Source organism: Argentina anserina, chromosome 2, assembly GCF_933775445.1.
Source record: "Argentina anserina chromosome 2, drPotAnse1.1, whole genome shotgun sequence".
Taxonomy (NCBI): Eukaryota; Viridiplantae; Streptophyta; class Magnoliopsida; order Rosales; family Rosaceae; genus Argentina; species Argentina anserina.
Window position 1 is genome coordinate 20,914,391 of NC_065873.1, and position 23,845 is coordinate 20,938,235.

The following is a 23,845-nucleotide window of genomic DNA, read 5'->3' on the forward strand; positions in this document are numbered from 1 at the left end:
TATACCAATCTCCTTTGAATTTGAATATAATTTTTCATATTTAGACATTTCCTCTCGACATGCTTCACACCCACTGTCACACTACCTATCACACCCGCTGTCACACTACCTGTCACACCTGTTATCACACTCGCTATCACACATGCTTCACACCCGCTGTCACACTACCTATCACACTCGTTGTCACACTACCTATCACACATGTTGTCACACTACCTATCACACATGTTGTCACATTACCTATCACACCGGTTGTCACACTAACTGTCACACTAGTTATCACACCCGATGTCACACTACCTATCACACTAACTATTACTACCTATCACACTGACTGTCACACCCCCTGTCACATTGTTTTATGTGACTGTTGTGACAAGATGAAGAAGAAGTAGAAGAAGAAGAAGAAGAACAATAATAATAATAATAATAATAATAATGACTAGAAATAACGTACATTTTTTTACTGTTATGTGATATTGAATTTCTCAAATCAACTCATACGATCCAAATATAGACAATAATGTGATATCACACTTATAGCCACACTACCTATCACATTACCTATCACATTACATGTCACACTGCCTATCACACCACCTGTTGCAGCAGAAAGTTAGTGTGACTGGTAGTGTGATAATGTGAAAGGTAATGATAGTGTGACAACAATTTTCTAAAAACAAAAACTACTAATATTTGAGGTGGACACCCAGAAAACGACTCTAGGCACACTGTCACCATCTTCGCACGACCACTACCACGATCAGGCATCATCGCCACCATATAAGAGACTCGTCAATGGAGTTGTGATTCTCGCTGGGAAATCTGAAATTGCATCATCGCAATCTAGATCTACATCAACACAGATGTCTCCCTCTTCTGATGAACCCGGCACCACCTCCCTGCATTGACAAATCTCGCGCGTCCTCCTTTCACGCAAATTAGATGAAATTTTGTAGAGATGATCTTGAATATCATACCTAAATATTGAATCACTTATGGTGAAAAAATTTGACCGAAAAGTGTGCCAAAATTGGAACTTCACTCTGTAATTTCACTATATATATATATAACATCAATGTATATGAAAATATTCTAGCCTCTAATGAACAAGTTTTGTTCTTTGGTTTAAATTGAAGTTTATGAGAAATTTTAGATAGTTATGTAGTTTATACATTAAATCATCTACATTCAATTTATGATGTTAATCATCTATATTTAATTTTTGGCTTATGATATTTATCAAAAAAGAAGATAATCAATTAAATCATTTTATGCAATTTAATATCCCATTTTGGGATTTTCAAGCAATAAATATAAATGTGCTCCGAGAGAATTATTATTCTACCATTATGTGTGTCTTAGCCTATTCATGTTTCATAATTAGATTATATTATGCCTTAATGTACTAGATATGAATCCCTAATTATTCGGTATACTCTGTATGTAATGCATATATATAGGTCTCATTATCAATCAATAAAATGTGACGTTATGTTCCATTACGTTGTTATTATTCTCGTTTTCGTTACTCCTCGATCAAAAAAATAATTATATACATTTGTAATTTAGAATAGATTTCTTAACTTTTTTAGTAATTTCATATGTATTGATAGAGTTATTAGCAAAGACAACCACTCTTTCTTGTCACTTACTCTTTTAGCCATAGAAGGGAACTTTTTGAGATTTTCCATGGATTGAACATTGAATGCAATTTAATCATAGTATCTGACCACATAATAGATTATATGGTAGCAGAGCAAAATAACGTCATTTAGTCAAACATCATACCCAAAAATTGGTTGAAAATCGACCTTGAAAAAAGGTTTAAAATCCAAGGCGAGAGCAAACAAACCTTTAATTTACCTATAGCAAATACTCCACTGTACCTCAGTAATATTTTCAAAGTGCAATGAACCGTTGACTGACGACAATCCAGCAGCACCGATTCAATGCTTGAGTCTCGCAATTGTAAAATTATCAGAATTAGGATTGAATTTTGCTTATATATATAGTACGTAGTCGTCACCTTTCTTAATATACCGGATTGTTTGCCAAACTTGTACGCCTCCATAAACCGACATATTTTAGAAAAACGTACGTGAAACCAGTCCAAATCCGGATCTCCAAACTGGATCAGAGTTTCGAGTTCAGGTCTTAGGCGGGGGTATTTTGGGCATATACAAAAGAAGTGAAGGGAAGCTGAAGTGAAAATTTGGGGTTGGTGAATGACGGAATGGTAGTGTAAAAGGTCAATTGGGGATTTAGGATAGAGTTGTTTGCTGCTTGGTGACCGCGGCGGTTATCAATATAAAAGGCCAAAAAGTAGGCCGAAGACGCCAAACTGCAAAGCAGGACCATTTTTTCCCCAAACCCAACAGTGACTCAGTGACACACAAACACTCTCTCTACCACCTCGTTTCTGTCTCCGCACTAATCCCCAGAGCTGTCTTGGCTCCCCTCTCCGCTCGATTTTGGGTATGACAACTTGATTCTCTTCTTGTGTTCTTCATTTTCGGTCGTTGGGTTTTGTTTTTGTTATATTTTCTGTGTCTAATTCAGCCTTGTGTAGCCACCTTGAGATTTTGGTGGGTTTTGTGAAATGGGTTCTCATTATTTGATGGTTTTGAACAAATGGCTTGTGCTGGTAATGTTTGAGCAATTTGGTTTTTGACTTTGTGTGGCTGCATGAGTTATTTTCCTTTTGCTGGTTTCAGCTATCATAACTACTGCAACATTGGATACCAGGCCGTATCGGGTTTCGAAAAACGATTTCAGTGATTAGGGGAGACTGGGAGAGTGATTATTGTTCTGTGCTTAATCAACTGATTAGTAGTTCAGGTATGAGAGTTCTGCCGCTTTACCCTGTTTGTTGATTTCATATTAGAGAATGAACAATATGTTTCTTGTTGTTAATGTGTTGTGGAAGTCGAATTGCCTTTGTTATTTGTTATTTTGGTCAAGTTCACATTAATATCAGTGTTCTTTTTGATATAGATCGTAGTGGTAAAGATATTGTGGGGTTTGTTCTGGTTGTTCATAGGATAGAGAAAATGGTCAATAGTGGTGGTACTGGCAGCAACCAAGGGATGTCTTCAGAGAAGAGACGAGAGAAAATTAAACCAATAGCTCTTTGTGTTACAAAGAGAAAGCCTGCTGAAGCTTCTCCAGTTAGTGTAAGTAAACATGTGAGTGAAGTAGCTCCGGAGATATCTAGAAAACGGAGTGAACCTGAAGCGATAGAGGTTACCATGGTTCAGCCTAAGGAAGAAGTGGAAGCGGGAGCCATTGAAGGTAGAGATTGGGATGATCCCATTGCATGTCAGCTTGAAAAACTATTGGTGTCTTATTTGCAAGCGATTTTTCAGAGTGCAATCAAGCGGATTACTGAATCTGGGTACAGTGAGGAGGTTGCTGTGAAGGCTGTATCTAGAGGCGGCCTTTACATAGGTGGTAAAGACTCTGTACTGAACATTGTAAATGATACTCTGGAATTTCTTAAGGGAGGGAAGGATACCGATGCTTCAAGAGAAAATGAATTTGATAATTTACAGCACTTGGTGGAGTACACAATGGTAGAAATGATCAGTGTGCTTAGGGAGGTCAGACCATCCTTATCAGTTGCGGAAGCAATGTGGTGGTTATTGATATGTGACCTCAACATTTTGCTTGCCTGTACAATGGAAGGAGATCTGTCTAGTGTTCTTGCTTTTGAAGAAGCCTCAACAGAGAGCTTTGCTGATTCCTTCTCTTCCGAATTAAAATCAGAGGCAACTACTGAAACAAGCCATCTTAATCCGAGCGAAGAAAATTCCTCCAAGCCATCACTTCCTAAGTCTCAAAGCCAGCCATCTTTTTCTGAAACAGATAAGTATGGAAGTGTCCCAAACTCTGCCAACCCTGAAACGCCAGAGGGCAAGGAAGAGAGTTTGTCATCTATGTTAGATAGTTTGGAGAGAAGCTTAGGACCCATAAGGGATTATGTCCTTTCTTCATCTCAAAAATCTGCCTCTGAAGAAAAATCAGGAGCTATAAGAAAGGTGAGAACCAAGGCAGAATTAGCAGCACTTCGGAAGAGATCCTTGCAGATGGAGAGAAATTACAGGGCTTATAGGTCAAAAGGAGGCTTCAAATCGGGGAAGCTTGCTGCATTTGGTAGTTTTGTTATGGAAAAGAGGTCGAAGCCTCCATCTGATCATCCTGGACTGCACACAAAAGATTCCTCCTCAAAGGTAACTGTTCCAGGTGGAACCAGTAATCCATCTGCTTTACCTGCAGGAGGTGGCTCGTCAACAGTACCTTCAAAAGGTACCACATCTTCAGTGTCTTCTGTGGATACAAAACAGAAGCAGAACTCTGATTCTGAAGAAAAATCTGAAACTGAGACTCCAGTTTGCACCTCTGTTCCCTGCAAGACTATTAATTACTGTGCTGGCATCCCATATGATAAGACTTTAGGGAAGTATGTCCCGCAAGATAGGAAGGATGAGCTGATTTTAGAGCTAGTTCCCCGGCTGCAGAAGCTGCAGAATGAGCTACAAAGTTGGACAAACTGGGCAAATGAGAAGGTTATGCAGGTTTCTCGTAGACTTGGCAAAGAACGACCTGAACTCAAAGCACTGAGGCAAGAGAAAGAAGAAGCAGGGAAATTTGAAAAGGAGAAACAAATGCTGGACGAGAATACCATGAAGAGGCTGTCTGAGATGGAGTATGCATTGAATAATACCTCCAGCCAGGTTGAGATCGCTAACTCAACAATCTCTAAGCTTCAGGTGAACAATTCCACTCTCAAAAAGCAGTTGAGTTCTGCCAAAATAATGGTTATGGAATCAGCTGCTAATCTTCAGGAAGCATTAGAGAGGGAGAAGAAAGCACTGAAAAATGTCCAGGTATGGGAGGGGCAGAAAGGTTCATTGCAGGAGGAGCTTGTAACAAAAAAGAACAAGGTGGCTGCACTGCAACAGGATTTAGGCAAGGCGAAAAATGTTCTTCATCAAATTGAGGTATGCTTCAACATAGATCTAACGGTTAACATTCTAATACTATGTTAGTATACTCGATTTAGGGGATGAAGTGTTCACAATTTGTGCGTTAGCTAGAGTTGCATTTTGCTTTTCTGACTTGCTAGAGTTTGTAAAGGGGACTAATTAGTATCGGATGTTGTTAGGTTTAAGGAGTAGAAAAGACAAATTTTTAATTTTCAGTTTATAGTCTCAAATAAATTTTTCTTGTTAGGCATTTGAACCATTATTGCTGCTCCCAATATTAGACAGTAGCAGTGATGCTTTTAATTTTCTCAACTTTAATTCACTTGAAAATGTGGAAGCATCACATGCTCCGGAATATCCTAAATTTTTTGTGGCAATTAAACTAGATTGTGTGTTGCATGTGTTTTCAGCTCGTGTACTAGCTAGAGTTGCATTTTACTTTTCTAACTGGCTAGAGTTTGTAAGCCGTATTAGTTAGTACTGAATGTTGTAGGTTGTAAGGAGTTGAAATACAAATTATAATTTTATTGCATGTATCAAATTATTGTTTCTATTACTTATTAGACGATTACATAAGCACTAACGGCCAGGGTGTTAGGAGAGGTTTAGTTTGACCATGATAAATCACAACTTATGTTAGAAAAGACAAAGACTGTACACAAAAGATATTATACTCCAGTATATACCAAGTTTTTGCTCAAAGGTGTACATTATTTTCTCATGCATAATAGGTAGATAGGTAAACAAGTTTTTGTGTGAGTTCTTACTAAATCTGTATAATACAGGCCAGGTGGAAGCGGGAGATAACAGAAAAGGAAACAATTGTTGCACAGGCTGACACCATGAGAAATGAAAGAGAACAACGTGAAGCTTTGACATTAGTGGAGGAGACCAAGATCAAACACAAGGCAGAAAACGATTTGCAGAAGTACATGGAAAAGATCAAATTACTTGAGAGCAAGTTATCTGAATTTCAAATAAACTCCGACTCCAGAAGAGTAGCAGCGTTAAGAAGGGATGCTGCTGGAAGCTTTGGGGATTGCCTGTCAGACAAAAAAATTGTGACGGCTACCAAGGGCAAGGGAAACCAAAGTTCTACTGCCTCTAAGAAGTTGACAAATTCCGATGGGACTAAAAGTTTGAGACAGGACCGGGAGTGTGTGATGTGCCTATCTGAGGAGATGTCAGTGGTATTCCTCCCGTGCGCACATCAGGTGGTCTGTGAAAAATGCAATGAGCTGCATCTGAAACAAGGAATGAAGGACTGTCCTTCATGCAGGGCTGTGATTCAGCGCAGGATCAAAGTGCAGTATGCACGTCCATAGTGTGTAAACCGCACTCAAAATCGGAACTGTTTACTGTGGGCAAATATTGAAGTTTAGCTTAACTCAATTATCTAGATGGCTTTTGTTATCTGGGTCTTAAAGTTCATTCAGGAAGGATAAGTCGGGAAGTAGACACAGTTAGTAGAGATCATAGGCTTTTGTAAAGTGCAAGCTGACCTCTTACATGGATGAAAGAGTTGAAGTTCCGCCTTTTGGATAGTCCTATTATGGTGGTTTTTAACCTGGATATCCTCCTTTTCTATAATATTTCAAAGCTTGATGCTACGGAACTTGATAATTGCCCACTCTTTACGTTGATTTCTGTAGTATTCACTGGTCCATTAATCAAACAAAACACGTACTCAGGTTTAATACCAAACGGTAATCGGTAATGAACATGAAGTCGATATGTCCGAGTGGTTAAGGAGACAGACTTGAAATCTGTTGGGCTTCGCCCGCGCAGGTTCGAACCCTGCTGTCGACGTTTTTTTAATGCCTCTGAAAGCTGAGGAGGTAAAGTAATAAGTGGCTCTCCATTGGCCTCTAATCATATGAAAGAAAATGCCAGAAGTTTCACCTAAAAGCCATTGTGATCCTCCTAAAAACCAGCTGGGTTCCATACTATCTGCCTATCTTGTGATCCTTATTTAAACCAAACACTCTTAAAACTCCCAAGGACAGTAGCTGGGGAAGAGTTATTGTTCCCTAAAGTTGAAGGTGACTGACTCCACCAGATTCCATTTCTGGTCCAATGATTCACATATTAATGCAATTTATGTATACTGTTTAATCTGTAAATGAGTCCTTTTCGCTCTGTCAATGTTTAGATCGATTGGTCCACTGGCCATGTGATCAATTATAAGCTTTCTATATCTCTATAGTTAATCTAGCTTATATTTTTTAAAGAGAAGAATTGAACTTGAACACATTAATTGGTCATGCTGATAGGAATTCTAACTACCCAATTTAAAATGTGCTTTAGTCACTGCAAAATTAATATTTATTGTTTTCCTCAGAAGAATCCGATTTGTCTACGTTGGACAGGAGTTGTTTATCTGATGACATATATTTCTTCTTCAACTTTAGGCATTTTTAATGCAGCACTGGATCGTATATTAGCATGAACTTTGATCACTGAGCTAGCTAGCTTCAATCATCTATATAATTGAGCCAGCTTTCCCAGCAGAAACCCTAAAGCATATCATACTAGAATGGTAGGTGCAGAGATCCCAAAAACCCAGTTGACCTCTGCAATTTCTTTCTCTGTATTTCAGTGTCATATTATCCAGATTATGATATGAATATTTCAGTGTCATAGACTAGGAGAGGCACTTAGATATGGGAGATATTCCCTGTCTTGGATAAAAAAAAGCTTAAGGTCTGATTTGAGTGTGAGGATTTTAGTGGGGACTTGCAGAAAGCAAAGAAAGGCTGTCATTTTGCTGAGAATTTATGAAGTGGTACTAGATAGCTCCTTCTAGAGGGTGTGCATTTTGGCAAATGGCATCTTGTTTGAGACATAATCTCCAGCTAGGCCCACAACAATTGGTCACCACAGTTCACAATTTACCTACTCTTTATTTATATACAGCTATTCAATAATACTAAACATCAAAGAATGTGGATTCCAAATTTGTCAACACTTGTTGTCTATCATACTTGGCTTTTCTCTCCAAAATATTCTGTAAATCTGTAGTGCAGGCTAACAAGGGTCTTAGTCTGGCCATGGAGTTATACCCCAAAAAGGTAGGTCTCTTTGATTTCATTTTACACAAAGCTAATGTGAGTTAGAAATGAGGTTGCATTTCTATGTAAACTGTGACTCTGGATCACTCTTGTTAGGGAAACTTCAATGTGAACTTGTTCATTAAAAGAAAATGTTATACATTGCAAGCTATCAGACAACTTTGGCAAAGAAGCTAATTTTTGATCAAATTTGCATAGCATTATGTTGAATGCATTCATCCCGGTATGATTGAGACTCAAACGAAAACCAATTAAGCGCTTAAGAATGCTTTCAACATCTCCGAGCAAACATAGTAGATGAAATTCGTTTTCAATACCTATGAGAACACTCTTTCATTCATTCTTTATAGAGTCGTGATGAACTACTAGGAAGCCCTAATCTTGCTCAATACACATCCCATTTGAGTAAAATCTGAACTTCTCCAGTTCTTCTATCTTCGCGAATGAAGGTCAAAACACTCAAACCAATCAACTTCCTCAGAGGTCATATTTCAAACTTATTTATTAAAAGTTAGACAGAGTTAATTTTCGGTTTGTTTGCTAATGAGTATTGTTTTAACTTGGCGAGGAATTATGTGTTATGTTTTATGTATATAAAACACGTTTTAAAGAACAATATTGCTCGAGCTCTCTTCACGAATAACGCTTGAAACCTCTCGATTAGTGATCCAACTGCATCAAACAAAACTCAAGGCTCCTTCAAGTAGTGCAAAGGTATTCATATTATAAGTGTTGAATATATACCTCATTAAAATAAAAAATGGCAAGTCTTTGGCAAGTTGGACTAGTTTTCTTAATTTTCCTGCCTATTAAAATCAGTAATTTCCCCACAGGACCCTCAAACACCTCTGTGATATGATCCTCTTGATCAAAAGAGTGGACTCCACAGTCCTCCAACTCCACTGGGGTTGCATGGGAGTTGGATACGCCGGATTTCAGGTGACGTGGCGTCCCCAATAAGATTCCCACCACCTCCTCCTCCATGCATCTCCTCCCTCATCTCTCCTCATTAACTTTCTTAATCCATCCCTTTTCCCTCTTAATTTTTTGATTAAAACTCCCCCACTCCCTTCTCCATTATCTTAATCAAGTTTTCCCAAAACCAGTCCAATAATCCATGTAGCAGTTGAGGAATGAGGACTTCACTTTCTCCTCACATCTCCTCTATGCGTCACCACCACCCTTCTAAGTCTCTCTCACCCTCTCCTTGCCTGCCAAGTGTCACCAACCCATTTCCCCCAAGACTCCTTCAATCCTCTTAAACCCCTCTTTAAACTAGATTTTTCCTCAATTTCATGCCAAACCCAACCCCTCCAACTCCTCACACCCCATAAACTCTTGACTCTTCTTCGTCTCTGCAACTAAAGACTCCATCTTTCCTCCTCTCGCAAACCCAAGACCCTTTTTTGACACCAACCCATTTTCCCCCACAATGCTCCGCAACCTCCTCCGCCTCTGCTCCCGCCTACGGTGGCCGGCGCGCCGCCGCTGCCGGACCAAAGTCGTCATCAAACGCTTTTCCAAAACCAACTCCAAGTCCGACCTCCTCCACGAACCCACTTCCAACGGCTCCTCGTCGGCGACGGTCCACCCCAACGGCCAGCCGGAGACAGATAAGCCGCCGCCGCGGCCCGTTCGTGTCGCCACCTTCAACGCTGCTCTGTTCTCCATGGCGCCGGCGATTCCGGCGCCGGAAAAACCCGAGCAAGACGAAAATGGCGTCAAGGTAGTCAAGAACGTTAGACTCAAATCGGCGATGGACCGGCCCAAGAGTATCTTAAAGCAGTCACCTTTACACCCAAACGCGATGAAGAGCTCGGAGAATCAGAGAACCCAACAGAAGTTCGTCAAGTCCAAGATGAGAGTCTCGATCAATTTGCCGGATAATGAAATTTCACTACTCAAAAGCAGACAGTTGAGCTTTGCTGAAGGCAGAGAGCTTGATAGTAATGGTGCTTTGTCTTCTTTCTCCCCAAGTAGAGTTTCAAGAGGAAAAGGTCCGTTGAAGGCTAGTGTGAGCTTTCCTAATAATGTTGGGAACGTTGGTGGTGGTGGTGAGAATGGGGAGTACTATACGAGCCAGAGGAGTGTTCTTGAGGTTTTGAGGGAGTTGGATGCTGACATTTTGGCTCTGCAAGATGTGAAAGCTGAGGAGGAGAAGGAAATGAAGCCTCTCTCGGATTTGGCCGCCGCATTGGGGATGAACTATGTGTTTGCCGAGAGCTGGGCGCCGGAGTACGGCAATGCCATCTTGTCGAAATGGCCGATCAAGCGGTCTAAGGTTCAGAAAATCTTTGATGACTCTGATTTCAGGTTAGTGTGATTCTTTGCTTTACAGCATATATTGGTTAAGTTACAAGGCATTGCGTATCTGTGGTCTTTTTTAATGAGAGTCAGTTAAATCAAAGTGGATTTAGTTCAAGGAAGTTTCTTATGCCCATAAAGATGATAGCTTTTTAGTTTTGCTTTCATAAAGTCAGCAATAATTCTAAGCTTTATTCTTGCTCATATAGGGGTAACCTTTTCAAAAAGCCAGAAGATATACCATGATTAATTATGGGTTCTTGCTCATATACTCGGTTTACCAGAAAATAAAGAGAAATGAAGATTAAATCCTGTGTTATTTTAGCTTCATTTTTCTGCTAGGCTTGTATTAAAAATTTTCTACAGGCTGTACTGGTGCGTCTGTATTAGGTAGAAAGTTTGTTGTGTTACTGGGGATGCTAATATCATCAGAGCAACAGCTATTTTTGTGCAGAGTTGTCTTCCTATTCTATATTATCTTCTGTGTTTATACCGAGACTTGATAAGTATACTTTTTCAGCCTAGAGTCATAGACAGTCACCTGAATCTGTTTCAGTAACATAAAATTTTCCAGATCAAAGTAGAACTTAAAAGTTTTCTTCTTCTTCCATATGGTTTGGTAATGTGCATGAAATTCGACTTTTCGAGAGAAAAAGATGGCGCATTAGCAATTTAGCAACTTGAGGGTTTGTTCCTTTTATGGAGAGATTTACTGATGGGGAAAAACTTATCATCGGTGATTGTCTTTATCATTACAGCACCAGAAACCTTAATCCTCCTAGCTAACCTTAACGCTTAAGAACACTTACAATGAAAGCGAAGTGTCGCTGTTAGAGAAAATAATACAGGCTATACAGCAATGTTAGGTAAGGAGTGCATTGGCATGACTGCAATATATTGGTAAACAATAGGCATGATAGGTTACACGAAATTTAATTATCCAACTGTTTCTTGAGAAAGCAGCTTTCTCTGAACTGTTGGGATGTTCACATTTCTGTTAGCGATGAAGACCAGTATGATTAGTAATTAATAGTTTAATATTTTGAGGGGAAATTAAATAGGTCTATGGTTAAAAAATGCACAGGAACGTTCTAAAAGCCACCATTGACGTACCCCAAGCCGGAGAAGTCAATTTCCACTGCACCCACCTTGATCATCTTGATGAGAACTGGAGGATGAGGCAGATGAACGCTATAATCCAATCGAGCAATGAGCCTCACATCTTGGCTGGAGGTCTCAATTCACTAGAGGAATCAGATTATTCTCGAGAAAGATGGACTGACATTGTAAAGGTGTCACATATAAACTTGTTTCTTGTTCTAAAATTAGCCGTGCAAATCATATGAACAGTTAGTATTTACCTCTGTGAATTGACTGATGCAGTATTACGAGGAGATGGGAAAACCAACACCCAAGGTCGAAGTCATGAGGTACTTGAAGAGCAAGCAGTACACAGATGCCAAGGACTTTGAGGGAGAATACGAGTCAGTAGTCATGATCGCCAAAGGACAAAGTAAAATTACCACCCTGATGTTAATATTTCTTTTGTATATGAGTGCCTAAAACTTGGATTTGACTTACATTACTTTGATGATGTAGGTGTGCAGGGGACATGTAAGTATGGAACACGGGTAGATTACATATTGGCATCCTCAACTTCTCCCTACAAGTTTGTTCCCGGATCATACTCTGTCTTTTCATCCAAAGGGACATCCGATCATCATATAGTAAGAGTTGATGTGATCAAATCGGAAAGTAGTTGCGATCCAGGAAATGTATCCAGACGCGGGCAAAGAAAACAGAAAGTTATACAGATTACGGAGACTACTCCATCCAAAGGCATATGGAAATCACAGACATGATCAGTAAGATAGATATGATTGACTTTATTTATTTTACAGCTTACAGTTAGTACTCTAGTGTTGATTTGTTAAAAGACGGAGGGGCAGATGGTTATCTCCTCCACTTGGTAAATTACTCGCTCACTGTTTAGATGGTTTTAGATGAACGAACGAATCAGAGATGAAATCTGGTGTGGTTGGCATTCTTTTCTTGTTCAAATTGTACAGCAGAGTGAACATGTAATAAGTACATATGAGAGTGATTTTCTTACTTTGATCACTAGTCTTCCCAGCTTTCCTTGTTGATTGGCTTTGCAGTACTCTCTTTCACATTTTCAATGCTTATCTATAATAAACCCTAAACCGAAACACAATCATCGTCTCTGGGAAAATAAGGATTAACAGTACCGTTTGAACCCTTGGTTCTGCTACACGGTCTCAAAATTAGGTAGCTAGGTCGACGATTTTTACCCGTATTTGGATTCCGAAACCATTTCAAACTTATGCAGACCTAGCAAGTGATCAGGAACAGCAGCCAATCGATCCAACCAAAACAATGGCATATCTCTCTTTGATGAAATGTTGTCCTGTTTGCGTTAATGTTCCCATATGGATCATATATGGATACCTAACATGCATCTCCCGTGTTGAAAAACTTGAAGGCTCCCTCCACTGTTGCTATCCCGTTGTGTTTTATATTTGTCCCCATACAAACTTGGTGAAAACAGTGAGGCATACATTGGGTGATTATATGTGAGCAGTGAGTGAGCACATAAATAACATGGAAACGAACAACCATGATTCAGTTCTATTTAAAGAGATGGATGTATGATATACAGGGTTATGTTTTTCGTTCCGAGTACATGATTTGTATATTTGGATTGTGTATAATTTTGTTGCTGTAGTTCACCCATGTTAGTTTGCGTCTATAATTTTTGAAATATTGGAGGAAATTAAAGAAGAGATACTTGAGCTCTAAAAAGTATGGTCAAACGAGACCAAGGATTACATAAAGTATGATCAAACGAGACAAGGGACATAAACATTACACTATTATAGGGTAAAAAGTAATAGGTTTTGTTTAATGAAAAATAGTTTATTAAATCTAATATTTTGTAAAGATAGACCTTATATTTTTTTTGTGATAGGAAGATAGACCTTATAGTTCAATTCATGATTTCATCATCTTTCATTATATGATAATCATATCAAGATCCGTCAGAAAATAATTTTTTTTTTCTAGATTTTTTAATTCTTCTTGTCTAATGTCTACCATACGTGTGCATTGAGTGTATCTAGAAATCATAACTAGGGGTCAAAATTTAAATAATAAATCTAAAAAATATTTTTTTTCATTAAATAATAAATAAATTAATAAGTGATTACGATATAAGAAGATAATATATATCATTACGAATTGTCAAGTTCACCTCGTCATGATGATGTTCTAAGATACCATTATTGATTAAATTTCTTGTTTTTGAAACTTGAGACGGTGTCAAAGATAGATCATTTCTCTTAATATATTTCTCAAATAAAACTTTCATAATTTGAAATTTGCCAAGCACATTTGGACTTACCGTAAATAGGAAAAAATATATAAAAGGGCCTCCACGAAAGAAATATTAATACTGTGGTAATATATTAAAATAAGATATCATAATGGAATAAAGAAAAAGTGTCATGTCCGAAATGAACAAGAATGCAATTATCAAAGAATTATATATAAAGCAAGTTTACTATTTTGTTGCAGGGGAAAATTTTAGACTAAAGTAGTTTTTTTCCTGTGATATATTCAATGTTGAGCAACCAATTATAGAAGAGATTGAAATCTGAATTGTCCAATCTCGCCCCAATACAGCTACGCCTATGTACGTGCGAGTTTATTCTTATATGAAATAGGGTTGAGCGTATAAGCAACAACATTTGTGCGCGCGTCTCTTACGTTTTTTTAGTGTACAACGCTTTGATTCATAAACACGTCCAAACAGGGTTCTCAAATGTAATCAGAAGACTGACGCCATCACCCAAATGGCCGAGACCTCACTCGATCACCAACAGCCTCTCCCCTCCGTCGATCCCTCCTCTGCTTCATCTACAGGTACCCAAAATTATCATCTCACTTTCTCCCCTAAATTCTCTCAGTTTCTCCTTAATTTTCTCAACTCTCCAAATTTAAAGTTGGATTTTTTTTTAAAAATCTTTGGGCTTGTTGAAGCTCCGGAACGACTTCACCGAGGCCCAAGTTGATACCTTACTTCGATTCCAAGCTTTCAAAAGCGGCTTCCTCTATAGCTCACCAAGGCGGTGCTGCAATTGTGAGAAGGTAGATTTTTTGTTCATAAAAAAAATTGTTTGATCTAGTAAAAATTTGGGGTAATTAGTTTGGATTAAAAATGTTGAAGTTTGAATTAGGTTGTTTCCTCCAAGGCCTTCAGTGGATAGGATACTGTTTTTTCTATATGGTGATAATGTAACAACTACTAAGGGTGGTGCTAAGGTCATGGCTGCTTCTACATACCCTTTGCAGGGTGGTGGTGCAAATTGGTCTCAGTTGAAATTTATAGTTAGTCCAAGCCTCCAAGGGAAGTCTTTCTTGGGTCCAATGTTGATCACCAAATGTACTGCCATCTGCTTTGTGGCATTAGCAACTGTGATGTACTTGATGCGATTCGAGCTCCTTATGCAGTAGGCCTGATCAAAGCGTTTAGAATGTTGGAGGGGAAGTGGGAGCAGATATGTCGTGATCTTGAAGAGGGGTTTCCGAGTTTGGAGGTTTCTGATAGAGCAATGAGGAAGGCTGTTATTGAGGTTCTTGGTGGGCCTCAGAAGAAATTGGCTGAGAGACAACTGAGAAAGTTTCCAGCTTGTGCTTGAAAATGCGATGACAACTGAGATTACAGAATTTGCGAGTTTCTTGGATAAGGAGTTGAGCCCTAAACAGTTGAGGGTGTTTATAGAAGCTAGAGAGGAAAGCAGGCTTGGGCAGGAAGAGTTAGTTGTAGCTCTAAGGAGGTGTTATTCCTCCCTGGAAGATGGTTTGGGAAGCATTTACAAGGTTCAGAGGGACAGAGGTGAAGCAGGTCCTTTGATTTTATCTGTTGTAAAGCCTGGAAGCTTTGATAGACTATCACAAGTGGCCATCGCCAACGGAGCATCAGCTGGTCAGTATAAGCCGCCCAAGATCATAAGAAATCCTGAGATTGTTCATTTCCTTGAAGGATCTACTCTAGTAACCATATCTTGAAAGCTCTCGGCAAGATTTACATGTATGATATTCTCATCTTGACCCCAAATTTATTCAAATTCTCCTTGTAGTAATTGTATTTACTACAGAATAAATCTTTGTAATAGAATATATATTTGCATGTTTTTTTTTTGAGTGATCAGATAATCTGCAACTGCAAGTCTCTGAACTCATCTACTTCCTGGTTTATTGTTTATGTTGGTTTCTGTTTCATTGTTTTTGTAAGAGATTTTGTTGATCTAACACATGAAGACTAGTATGATATCGACTTAGGTCTCCTGGGGAAGACGAAAGCTAAATATAATATCGACATTTCTTGATAACAATTTGAAACACTATTCTGGCTTCTGGCAGAAATGAATTTAGTTATTCTTCTAAGCGAGGCGGTACAAGTGATTTGAAGCACTTTGTATCGAATCATCTACCAAGTTGCCTGTTGAGCTGCCACAGTTTCAATATTTATGTGTCTAACGTACGTGTTTGAATCCTCTGTTATTCTAGTTAGTCCAGTAATCAAGTGACATGTTCATTTCAAATCCATTGTATAACATGATTGTAAACCCTGCAATTTTTATTTTCTTTTGGAATCAAACCCTAACTAAGTTGAAATTTTACAAACTCGATTCATGATCATCACCTGCTTCTGATGTTTCTTCTTCCTTTTCATCAACCTCGGCTATGGATTCTAACTGGCTCAGCCCAGCCCTGGTTTCCCCCAAACTAAATCTGGGCCACTCGTTCCTGTCCAGCGTGGACATTTTCCCGCCAATATTTCCAATTCTCTCTGTCCCCTCCTTCCCAATGACGTCGTCCTGGACGAAGCTCTGCCGCACAACCGCCACAGAAACTCAATCGCCGCCGCTAGACCCTCAAAACTAAATTTCTGGCTGGAATCGTTTGATTGATTTATACTAGAGTGACACGCGTCACTTTCTCACCCGGATTTGGATTCATAAACCATTTCACACAATTATACCGAGATTAACAACTAATTAAATCTAATTATAATACGCTACGGAGATTGAGATCCGTAATCAACTAGAATTAGGCGACTCTATCTTCTTCTTGTTCTCGATCAAGGTGACGTCACTGCTGCTGAAAAACCGGTCGTCCCTCTCCATAGTAATCAGCAGCCGGAAACCGTCGCCGGCCGGAATCCTCGTTTTCTTGAGAACGAATATCGGCCGGCCGTGCGGGTTCAGAGTGGACAAGAACTTCGGCGGGAAATCTCGGCCGTCGGAGCTGACCACCGTTGAGGCGGAGTAGGAAGGTCTTGATTTTCCGGCGGCGGTGGAGTAGCGACGTGGCAGTACTACTGGGACCGGCTCCGGCTCCTCCGCCGTGAAATGATCGCCGCTCTCTGAGCCGATGATCTCGGTGCAGTCGTTGAGCCATGCGACGTGGGAGGCGGCTGCGCCGGAGAATGTAGGGGCAGTGTCGGAAATACGAAGCTTGAGGAAGAAGTTGAATTTCAGGGTTTGGGGAGAAGAAAGAAGATCGTGAAAGGCTGAATTGGAGGAGGTCATGGTTTCGATCTGAAGGAAGAAAATTAAGGCTGAGAGATGGTATTTATAGTTTTCCCTTGGTTTACTTTCTTACCTTCATACATGTGAATTTATCGAGGTAACAAAAACTTTATCCAATTGATTGTCAGAGTTACTCAAGTAGTAAGAGACTTGTTGTTCAATGCCGATTCTCCAATCTCCTGTGGTGATAAGCATTCCATAACTTGTGCTAAACATTCAAGTTGATTGCATAAGTTTCTCATCTCCTTCATTAACACCAAATCTGGAAAATCTCTATCATTCCCTAGTTCTAAGGATCTACATTGATTTTGTTTTCATTGTTATTGCTTTTTGAACAATCATACCTTTCAATCCTTCTTCAGTGATTTGCTATATATATGATAAGCAAATGTCCTTGTACATTTTTGAGGTCATGATTGCTGTGTCAATTTTAAACTCTGCAACCTTCTCTTATGTTCAGGTTGACTTGAATTTCTTTGTAAGAGGTATCCGTAATCTACATTTAGAGTAGTATCAGCTGCCCAGGTAAAGAAAGAAAAAGATAATATATAACAGTTCGTTTAAGTTATAACAATTGAAACACTAGTTCTGTCACACATAGATTAATCGACTGTTACTCAATACATGTTCTTTTGTTCATCTATCATTGTTCCACCAACTCTTTACTTGTTAATAGATGCTTGGATTTGTTCCAGGGTTCTACCCTTTGTCTCAGGTACCATCACAACTATGAACATGATGGCCAGAGCATTGATTACTGCGTACAGAATGAAGGTACCTGAAAAAATCACACACTAGTTAATTTACAGCAATGTCACCCATGACCTGTAAGATTGCACTTATGATGTATGAGTCTGCAGAAACTCTATTCAAAAACAAGTCTTTGTGCTTTCCACCGATACTCTTTTCAATTCAGAAAAACTCTGTGCTTAACCAGTTCTTTGTGATTTTATATAGTTCATAAGCCAGTGATTTCTGTTATATTGCAGATTTTCATTTCATTTCATATCCATATATAGCCTTCATAAAAGAAAAGATTTCATTATCATGTATGGTCAGCTTGCTTTATGACTGAAAATTACTCCTTTTATAGATTTAGTAAGGAAAAGTTAGTTCTATTACCGTAAGAGCTCCAAGTCATAAGAAAGTTGAAAGTATAGGAGCACAACCATGCACCAAACCAGTTCACTAGAGTTGCAAAGCTTCCTGCCTGTCCTTTAATATTTATAGGAAAAATCTGCAGTAGATACAGCAGTTTCTTTAGATTACTGTCATGATCAATCACGCACGGATTAGTGAGTAAACTTTGATTGGCCTAATATACCTCTGACATTATAACCCACGGGACTGCTCCCATTCCTATTGAAAAGGATCCTATGAATACCTGAGACCAGAAGCTCACTGTTAAAAAAAATGCAAGGAGAAAAGTAGAAAACTCGATCTTAAAAAAGACTGATCTACTTGGAATATATTTTATGAGGCAAGTAAAATACCAGTATGCCAGTTACTGCAAGTATGGGAACTGCCTTGGGTGTCAGTTGATGAACCTGGTAAACAAATAGCTTTCTTGTCAGATAATACAATAAACTAGACAGTCTTAGTTAGGGACATATTTGAGGATTACCTTGAGAAAGAATGATATGGCAGTCAGGATGCAGCCAAGTAACAACCCTGTTGCAGAAGTCTAGAACAAAGTGAAAAAAAAAAAAGTGTTAGACCTTTCATATCGGAAGAACTTGTCTAAAAAAATCTCAGAACTGAAACTGTTGCGCGCTAATTTACCAAAATAAGAGGCTTTCTTCCAGCTTTATCCATTATGGCTGCACCAATGCCAGTAACCACAACCTGTAAGACAGAACCACATCAAGATGCTTGTAAGTAGCTAGGGAAATTAGAGATTCCAAGATCTGTCGCTTTAAGAACATAAGAATTCGGACCTGAAGAACAGCGTAGATTATAGTTCCCATGCTAGGAGAAAATCCTGAGATAGTTCAAACAGAATAAGCGAGTCAAAATTGTAAAACAAGGTTATATGCTCCAAGTGAATGTATCAATCTTTCATTCAGAAAGATGAAAGATATAAAGATGATGCTGTCGTTAATCGTGACTAATATTGTAGATTGGAATAGTTTTAAAACGCAAGCTATTTCCTACAATAGTGTTTGTACCTGCTTGCTCAAGAATGTTGCTGACATAGAAACAAACCCCATTGATGCCTCCCAATTGTTGACAGATCATCAAGCCAACTGATATCTGATATATAGTGATCATAGCAATAGCGAACAGAAGTTAACTCAAATGTGAAGTTAACTAAGGGAGAGTATGTATGATATGTTGGGAGAAGTTATTACAATGACAGAACGTGAGTATCTCCTTTCAAACAGGTCCAGCAATTTGGCTTTAGGAAGCCGGTCAAGAGTTGCTATATAATCCTGCCATGGCATTAGCGGTGATTATTTACATTCATGATATTTCCAATTGGCTAACAAGTTGTCATTTTCTCGAGATGCAGTTGAGTAGGAGATAAGAACCTGGATTTCTTCTGCTTCTTGAGATATGTCAGCGTCTCTGCCACGAAGTTTCTGCAGTGCATCTTCAAAATCTTTTTGGTTTCCTGTCTTTGCCTGTACTCACAATGAGGTTTTTTTTTTTATGTTCTGAAAGTTACCATTAGATTTTTAGAGACCGAAAAAGTTAAGTTGTTTCTTACCAACCATCTTGGAGACTCAGGAATGAAAAATAGACCAAAAATGGTCACAGCACATGGAATGAGTCCTGTAAAAGCCACATAAATGAGTCCTCTATTACTGAATTAGATAGGTCATGTAAACTAACAACAAGCACCAATTATCTCATGAAGCTCACCAATTAATGCTAAAGTCCTCCAGCTGACTACTATCCCAATTACGAAGGACACTGACACTCCAGCAACGATCATTAACTATTAAGACAAAAGATCAAGGGAATGATTATTGTAGATATGTATGATTGAATCCCATAAATTTTGTTGTCCAAATAACTGTTCGCGTTTGTTTTTACTTGCTAGCTTAGATGTACAGAGGCAACTAACAAATGTTTTGCTTACTAGCTTCAAGGTACCTGATTCAAAGCAGTCAAAGTTCCTCGAAGATGTTTGGGTGCAATTTCAGCAACAAAAACAGGTACCTTTTCATATGCATCAATATTGCATCAAACTTCATTAGTATAATCCATTGAAATTGCAATAAGTCTCAGGAATAAAATGGTCAATACTTGTATAATAATCTCACCACATATGAAAAGGCTCCCATTCCATATCCTTTTGCCATTCTCCCAATGTCCAGAACCACAGCTCCCTTTCATTAAAACAAGTAGTAGAACATGAAGCTCAAATTTGCAGGAGAATATAGTTCTCAGTAGATAATATTAGAGAAAGATTTTGAGAGTAACATAATACCAACCTTGGAAAAGTAAATGGCCAGCCAACCTGCAACACAGACAATACTGGAAAATCTCAAAGCCTGCATACAATTCATACTAGAGATGTTACATAATTAAGAACAATGGAAAAAGATTAGTTTACTGAATAAGAAGTGTCCCCTATATGCACAGCATAATTTTCCAACACTTACCCCTTTTCGACCAATAAGATCAGTGATCGGCCCAATTGTGATTGCACCTATCATTGCACCAAATGTCAAGATGGAACCGAACATTGAAAACTGCATACAGATTCACAAAATGAGTTCAGTGTGGATGTTGTCAGCATGGAGAATTCTATTGTACTCTCAATTTTCTGTTCCATTTCAGGTATTAATTTCTACATTTTGTTTATGTGATCCAAACTTTGCATCCTTATATGTATAAATTTCTTACTGTCCTGCTATTGGGGATTGTATTTTTCTTCCTTGTGGGAAGCAAGATATGTGGCTGGGTGTGCCTTGGCAAGAAATTAAGGAAGAAGGATTCTTAACAATTGTCCGACAATGTAGAGTCTTAGACTACAAAAGGCATATATAAATTTTAAGTTCACTGAGGAAATATAAATCATAAAACTATGCTCCAATTTAAATCATAAGTAGAAGTAGAACAGTCAATTTTGTTCTAGTTTACCAGTTACACACCTCTGCTAATGTTAAATTGAGATCTTTCCTAATGGCTGACTGGGTAGGAGATGAATAACCCACCTGTAATTCACACGAGGTGTCAGAATCAAAACAAAAACGAAACCCTTTTCCATTTCAAAGATCACAAGCTCTTGATGCATCTATGGGAAAGCTAAAATGTAAAGACAACCAAACACTTACACAGCATCCAAATTCATAAGAACCGCAAACGGCTACGAATGTGCTCAGGTAAACCATCCATTGATCCCCTTTGCCACCACCCACGAGTGGCTTTCTTACCTCATGATGTGCAGAACTCTCTTCATCACCGGCCATGTTTGCCAATTACTAGTTATATACGCAACTCAAACTCCAAGTATATATGTCTATGAAGAAGAAGGAAGATTCAGAGATCGGGGTGGCATCGGTAATGTAGGAAATCTCTGACCCTTGCTAGCTAGTTACATATGCATGAAGATATACATACACATGAATATGAACTTCTATGGGATCGAAGTATAGATCTTACATGCGCATGGAAGATGTATATAGAAGAGCTAAAGAGTAGGCAATTCTTGTGCTAATCTGTTGAAACTGACTTTAGAGTGGCACGTTTGTAACTAATTGGATAATTATTGACGAGGCGGAGCAGAAGAAGAAGCATTAGGCCACGTAATATATATACCCGGCCGTCGAGTATTGATGAATTGAATCTTTGTTGTTTGCATGCAGATAAAGTAAGGAAACCGAATACTTCAACGACATAGGACAGAATTGAACCTTACTATTTTTGGATACTCGGGTATAGGTGTATTTGATGGTTTCGAGGAATGGAAACACGTTTGAATTTGTACCTTTCATAAGTTTCGGATCAAATCATAAGCCTTGGATTAGTACTCTGATATCATACCAATCTCTGGTACATGTTAAAAGGCCGTAAGTTCTCCTTTCAAATTACAAGAGGTTGTAAGTTCCACTCACAAACTACTGGTCGAAACATACTAATTGTATAATTAATTAAAAAAAAAACACAAATAAGAAAAATCTCAATTGAAATCAATAACGATATTGGTAATCAAGATCCCAAAGGAATGAGTTACAATGTGCGTAAAGATACTTAACACTAAAGATAGGGCTCGTCAACAGACCGAGTCCGGGCCTTAATAAATTTAAGAGTTAATTCCTCCTATGGTACCTAAAGTATAGCTACTTGGACAATTTGATACCTGATGTATGAAACCGGACAATTTGGTACCTGAAATTCTCATTTGTAAGCCATTTTGGTACCTCTATCAATTTTGATCATATTTTTAGGGTTATTTTCGTCATTCTAGCTCTAAACTCATTAAATTCACATTTTTCTTCATTTCTTCCTATAATTGTGGCATATTTGGAGATAATTAAATTGATATATCTACTCCACTTAGCATCTACTTCGCATATATTAAAAATAATTTTTTCTCTTAATATACTTATATTGTCATAATTATTTTTTACAAAAAAAATAAATTACCTTTATGCAATTGTAATTTTTTATTAAAATATATTTTTTAAATTACTTATAATTAAAATTAATTTAGATTTATAACTACATTATGAAAAATTATATACTTGGATGAGTTATCAAAATTTTAGTGATAATTTAGAGACAATTTGAAGGTATTATGAAAAAATGAAATAAAGTAAAATAAGATGACGAAAATAACCCTGAAAATTTGGTCAAAATTGACATAAGTACCAAAATGGCCTAAATTTGAGAACTTTAGGTACCAAATTATCCGTTTTCATACATCAGGTACCAAATTATCCAAGTAGCCAAACATCAGGTACCATAGGAGGAATTTACCCTAAATTTAAATAAGTGGCGGGCTGGATATTTTCACAAATACGAAGATCCAAACCCGCCCACCTAAAACAGGTCTTGCGGGCTTGTATTAGAAAAAAATATAATACTCTAATTTAATGGTTTGAAATAATAAAATAATTATTAAAAAACATTCTAAAAAAAAAGTCACAAATAAATTCTAGTTTCAAAATATTATCGATCGACACCAATAGATGTGATCGATATATATATTTAGGGACCATGTAAAAAATTCATCCTTTTTTAACATGGTTTGACCATCCGTACATACAGTTAACAAAAAAAAGAGGCGTTTTTACATAATAAAACCTCATTGACCGGGGCTTTGTCAAATGAGTTTTCTCGTTGCGACCACGCACGATTGGTGACAAAAATTAAGTGATTTCAAATATGTAAATAGTTTTCCGCATTCACATCTTGGTAATGGGTCCCCCCTTAGGGCATATTAGTGTTTTTGGTTTACCGAAAATTTCAACGGTCAAACAAGGTCCGAATTGGATGAAATTTTAAAATGATCATTAAATATATATATTGATCACATCGGATGGTGTCGATCAATTCCGAGAAGTTTCCTTTATATAGTCATTTCATAATGTGATGGTTTTATTATAAACCTAATATAAAGGTTATAATACATTAGTGGACACTTCGGCGATCGACAATTCCAATTCAAAATATGGTCGATCGACACCAGTAGATGTGATCGGTATATATATTTAGGGAACCCGTAAAAATTTCATCCATTTTGGACATTATTTGACCGTTCGTACCAACGGTCAACTAAAAAAGAGGCGTTTTGACATATTGAAACTTCATTGACCGAAGTTTTGCCAAATATATTTCTTCAGTGCGACCGGGCACGATAGGTAATAAAAATTAAGTGATTTCAGATATGCAAATGGCTTTCGGCGTTCGCATA

The 23,845-nt window shown here is 38.1% G+C and overlaps 4 protein-coding genes and 1 non-coding gene across 9 annotated transcripts; 4 read left to right on the forward strand and 1 right to left on the reverse strand.

Annotated features, from left to right (window-relative positions):
• Positions 1–2,316: 2,316 nt before the first annotated feature.
• LOC126782724 (putative E3 ubiquitin-protein ligase RF298) lies at positions 2,317–6,525 on the forward strand. Of its 5 annotated transcripts, none has more exons than XM_050508030.1 (4): positions 2,317–2,478; positions 2,718–2,841; positions 2,998–5,003; positions 5,774–6,525. In XM_050508030.1, exons 3-4 carry the CDS (start codon positions 3,054–3,056, stop codon positions 6,311–6,313), a joined length of 2,490 nt encoding a protein of 829 aa, XP_050363987.1. In that variant the 5' UTR covers positions 2,317–2,478; positions 2,718–2,841; positions 2,998–3,053; the 3' UTR covers positions 6,314–6,525. The 5 variants fall into 5 exon arrangements, with proteins under 5 accessions (XP_050363987.1, XP_050363986.1, XP_050363988.1 ...); XM_050508029.1 differs by having other exon boundaries at positions 3,044–5,003; XM_050508031.1 differs by having other exon boundaries at positions 2,749–2,841; positions 3,044–5,003.
• Positions 6,526–6,715: 190 nt separating this feature from the next.
• Positions 6,716–6,797, forward strand: TRNAS-UGA (transfer RNA serine (anticodon UGA)). Its single transcript has one exon. It is a non-coding gene; the product is annotated as a tRNA-Ser (tRNA).
• A 2,579-nt stretch (positions 6,798–9,376) lies between these two features.
• Positions 9,377–12,484, forward strand: LOC126783455 (uncharacterized). Its single transcript, XM_050508929.1, has 4 exons — positions 9,377–10,372; positions 11,448–11,655; positions 11,747–11,876; positions 11,963–12,484. Exons 1-4 carry the CDS (start codon positions 9,492–9,494, stop codon positions 12,223–12,225), a joined length of 1,482 nt encoding a protein of 493 aa, XP_050364886.1. The 5' UTR covers positions 9,377–9,491; the 3' UTR covers positions 12,226–12,484.
• A 1,740-nt stretch (positions 12,485–14,224) lies between these two features.
• Positions 14,225–15,644, forward strand: LOC126784395 (probable indole-3-acetic acid-amido synthetase GH3.6). Its single transcript, XM_050509861.1, is given in 6 exon segments — positions 14,225–14,284; positions 14,287–14,305; positions 14,423–14,530; positions 14,620–14,782; positions 14,785–15,058; positions 15,060–15,644. Coding segments are annotated over 6 exon segments (1,005 nt in total). The 5' UTR covers positions 14,225–14,235; the 3' UTR covers positions 15,452–15,644.
• A 1,788-nt stretch (positions 15,645–17,432) lies between these two features.
• Positions 17,433–21,398, reverse strand: LOC126784586 (sugar transporter ERD6-like 7). The gene is made up of 18 exons (XM_050510055.1): positions 21,264–21,398; positions 21,081–21,143; positions 20,589–20,678; positions 20,418–20,477; positions 20,247–20,312; positions 20,077–20,142; positions 19,843–19,918; positions 19,688–19,752; positions 19,509–19,601; positions 19,329–19,409; positions 19,146–19,230; positions 18,915–18,958; positions 18,760–18,822; positions 18,602–18,661; positions 18,471–18,524; positions 18,302–18,361; positions 18,100–18,214; positions 17,433–17,755 (listed from the first exon to the last, which is right to left on the reverse strand). The coding sequence occupies exons 1-18, from the start codon at positions 21,396–21,398 to the stop codon at positions 17,640–17,642; spliced, it is 1,392 nt and encodes a 463-aa protein (XP_050366012.1). The 3' UTR covers positions 17,433–17,639.
• Between the last annotated feature and the right edge of the window lie 2,447 nt (positions 21,399–23,845).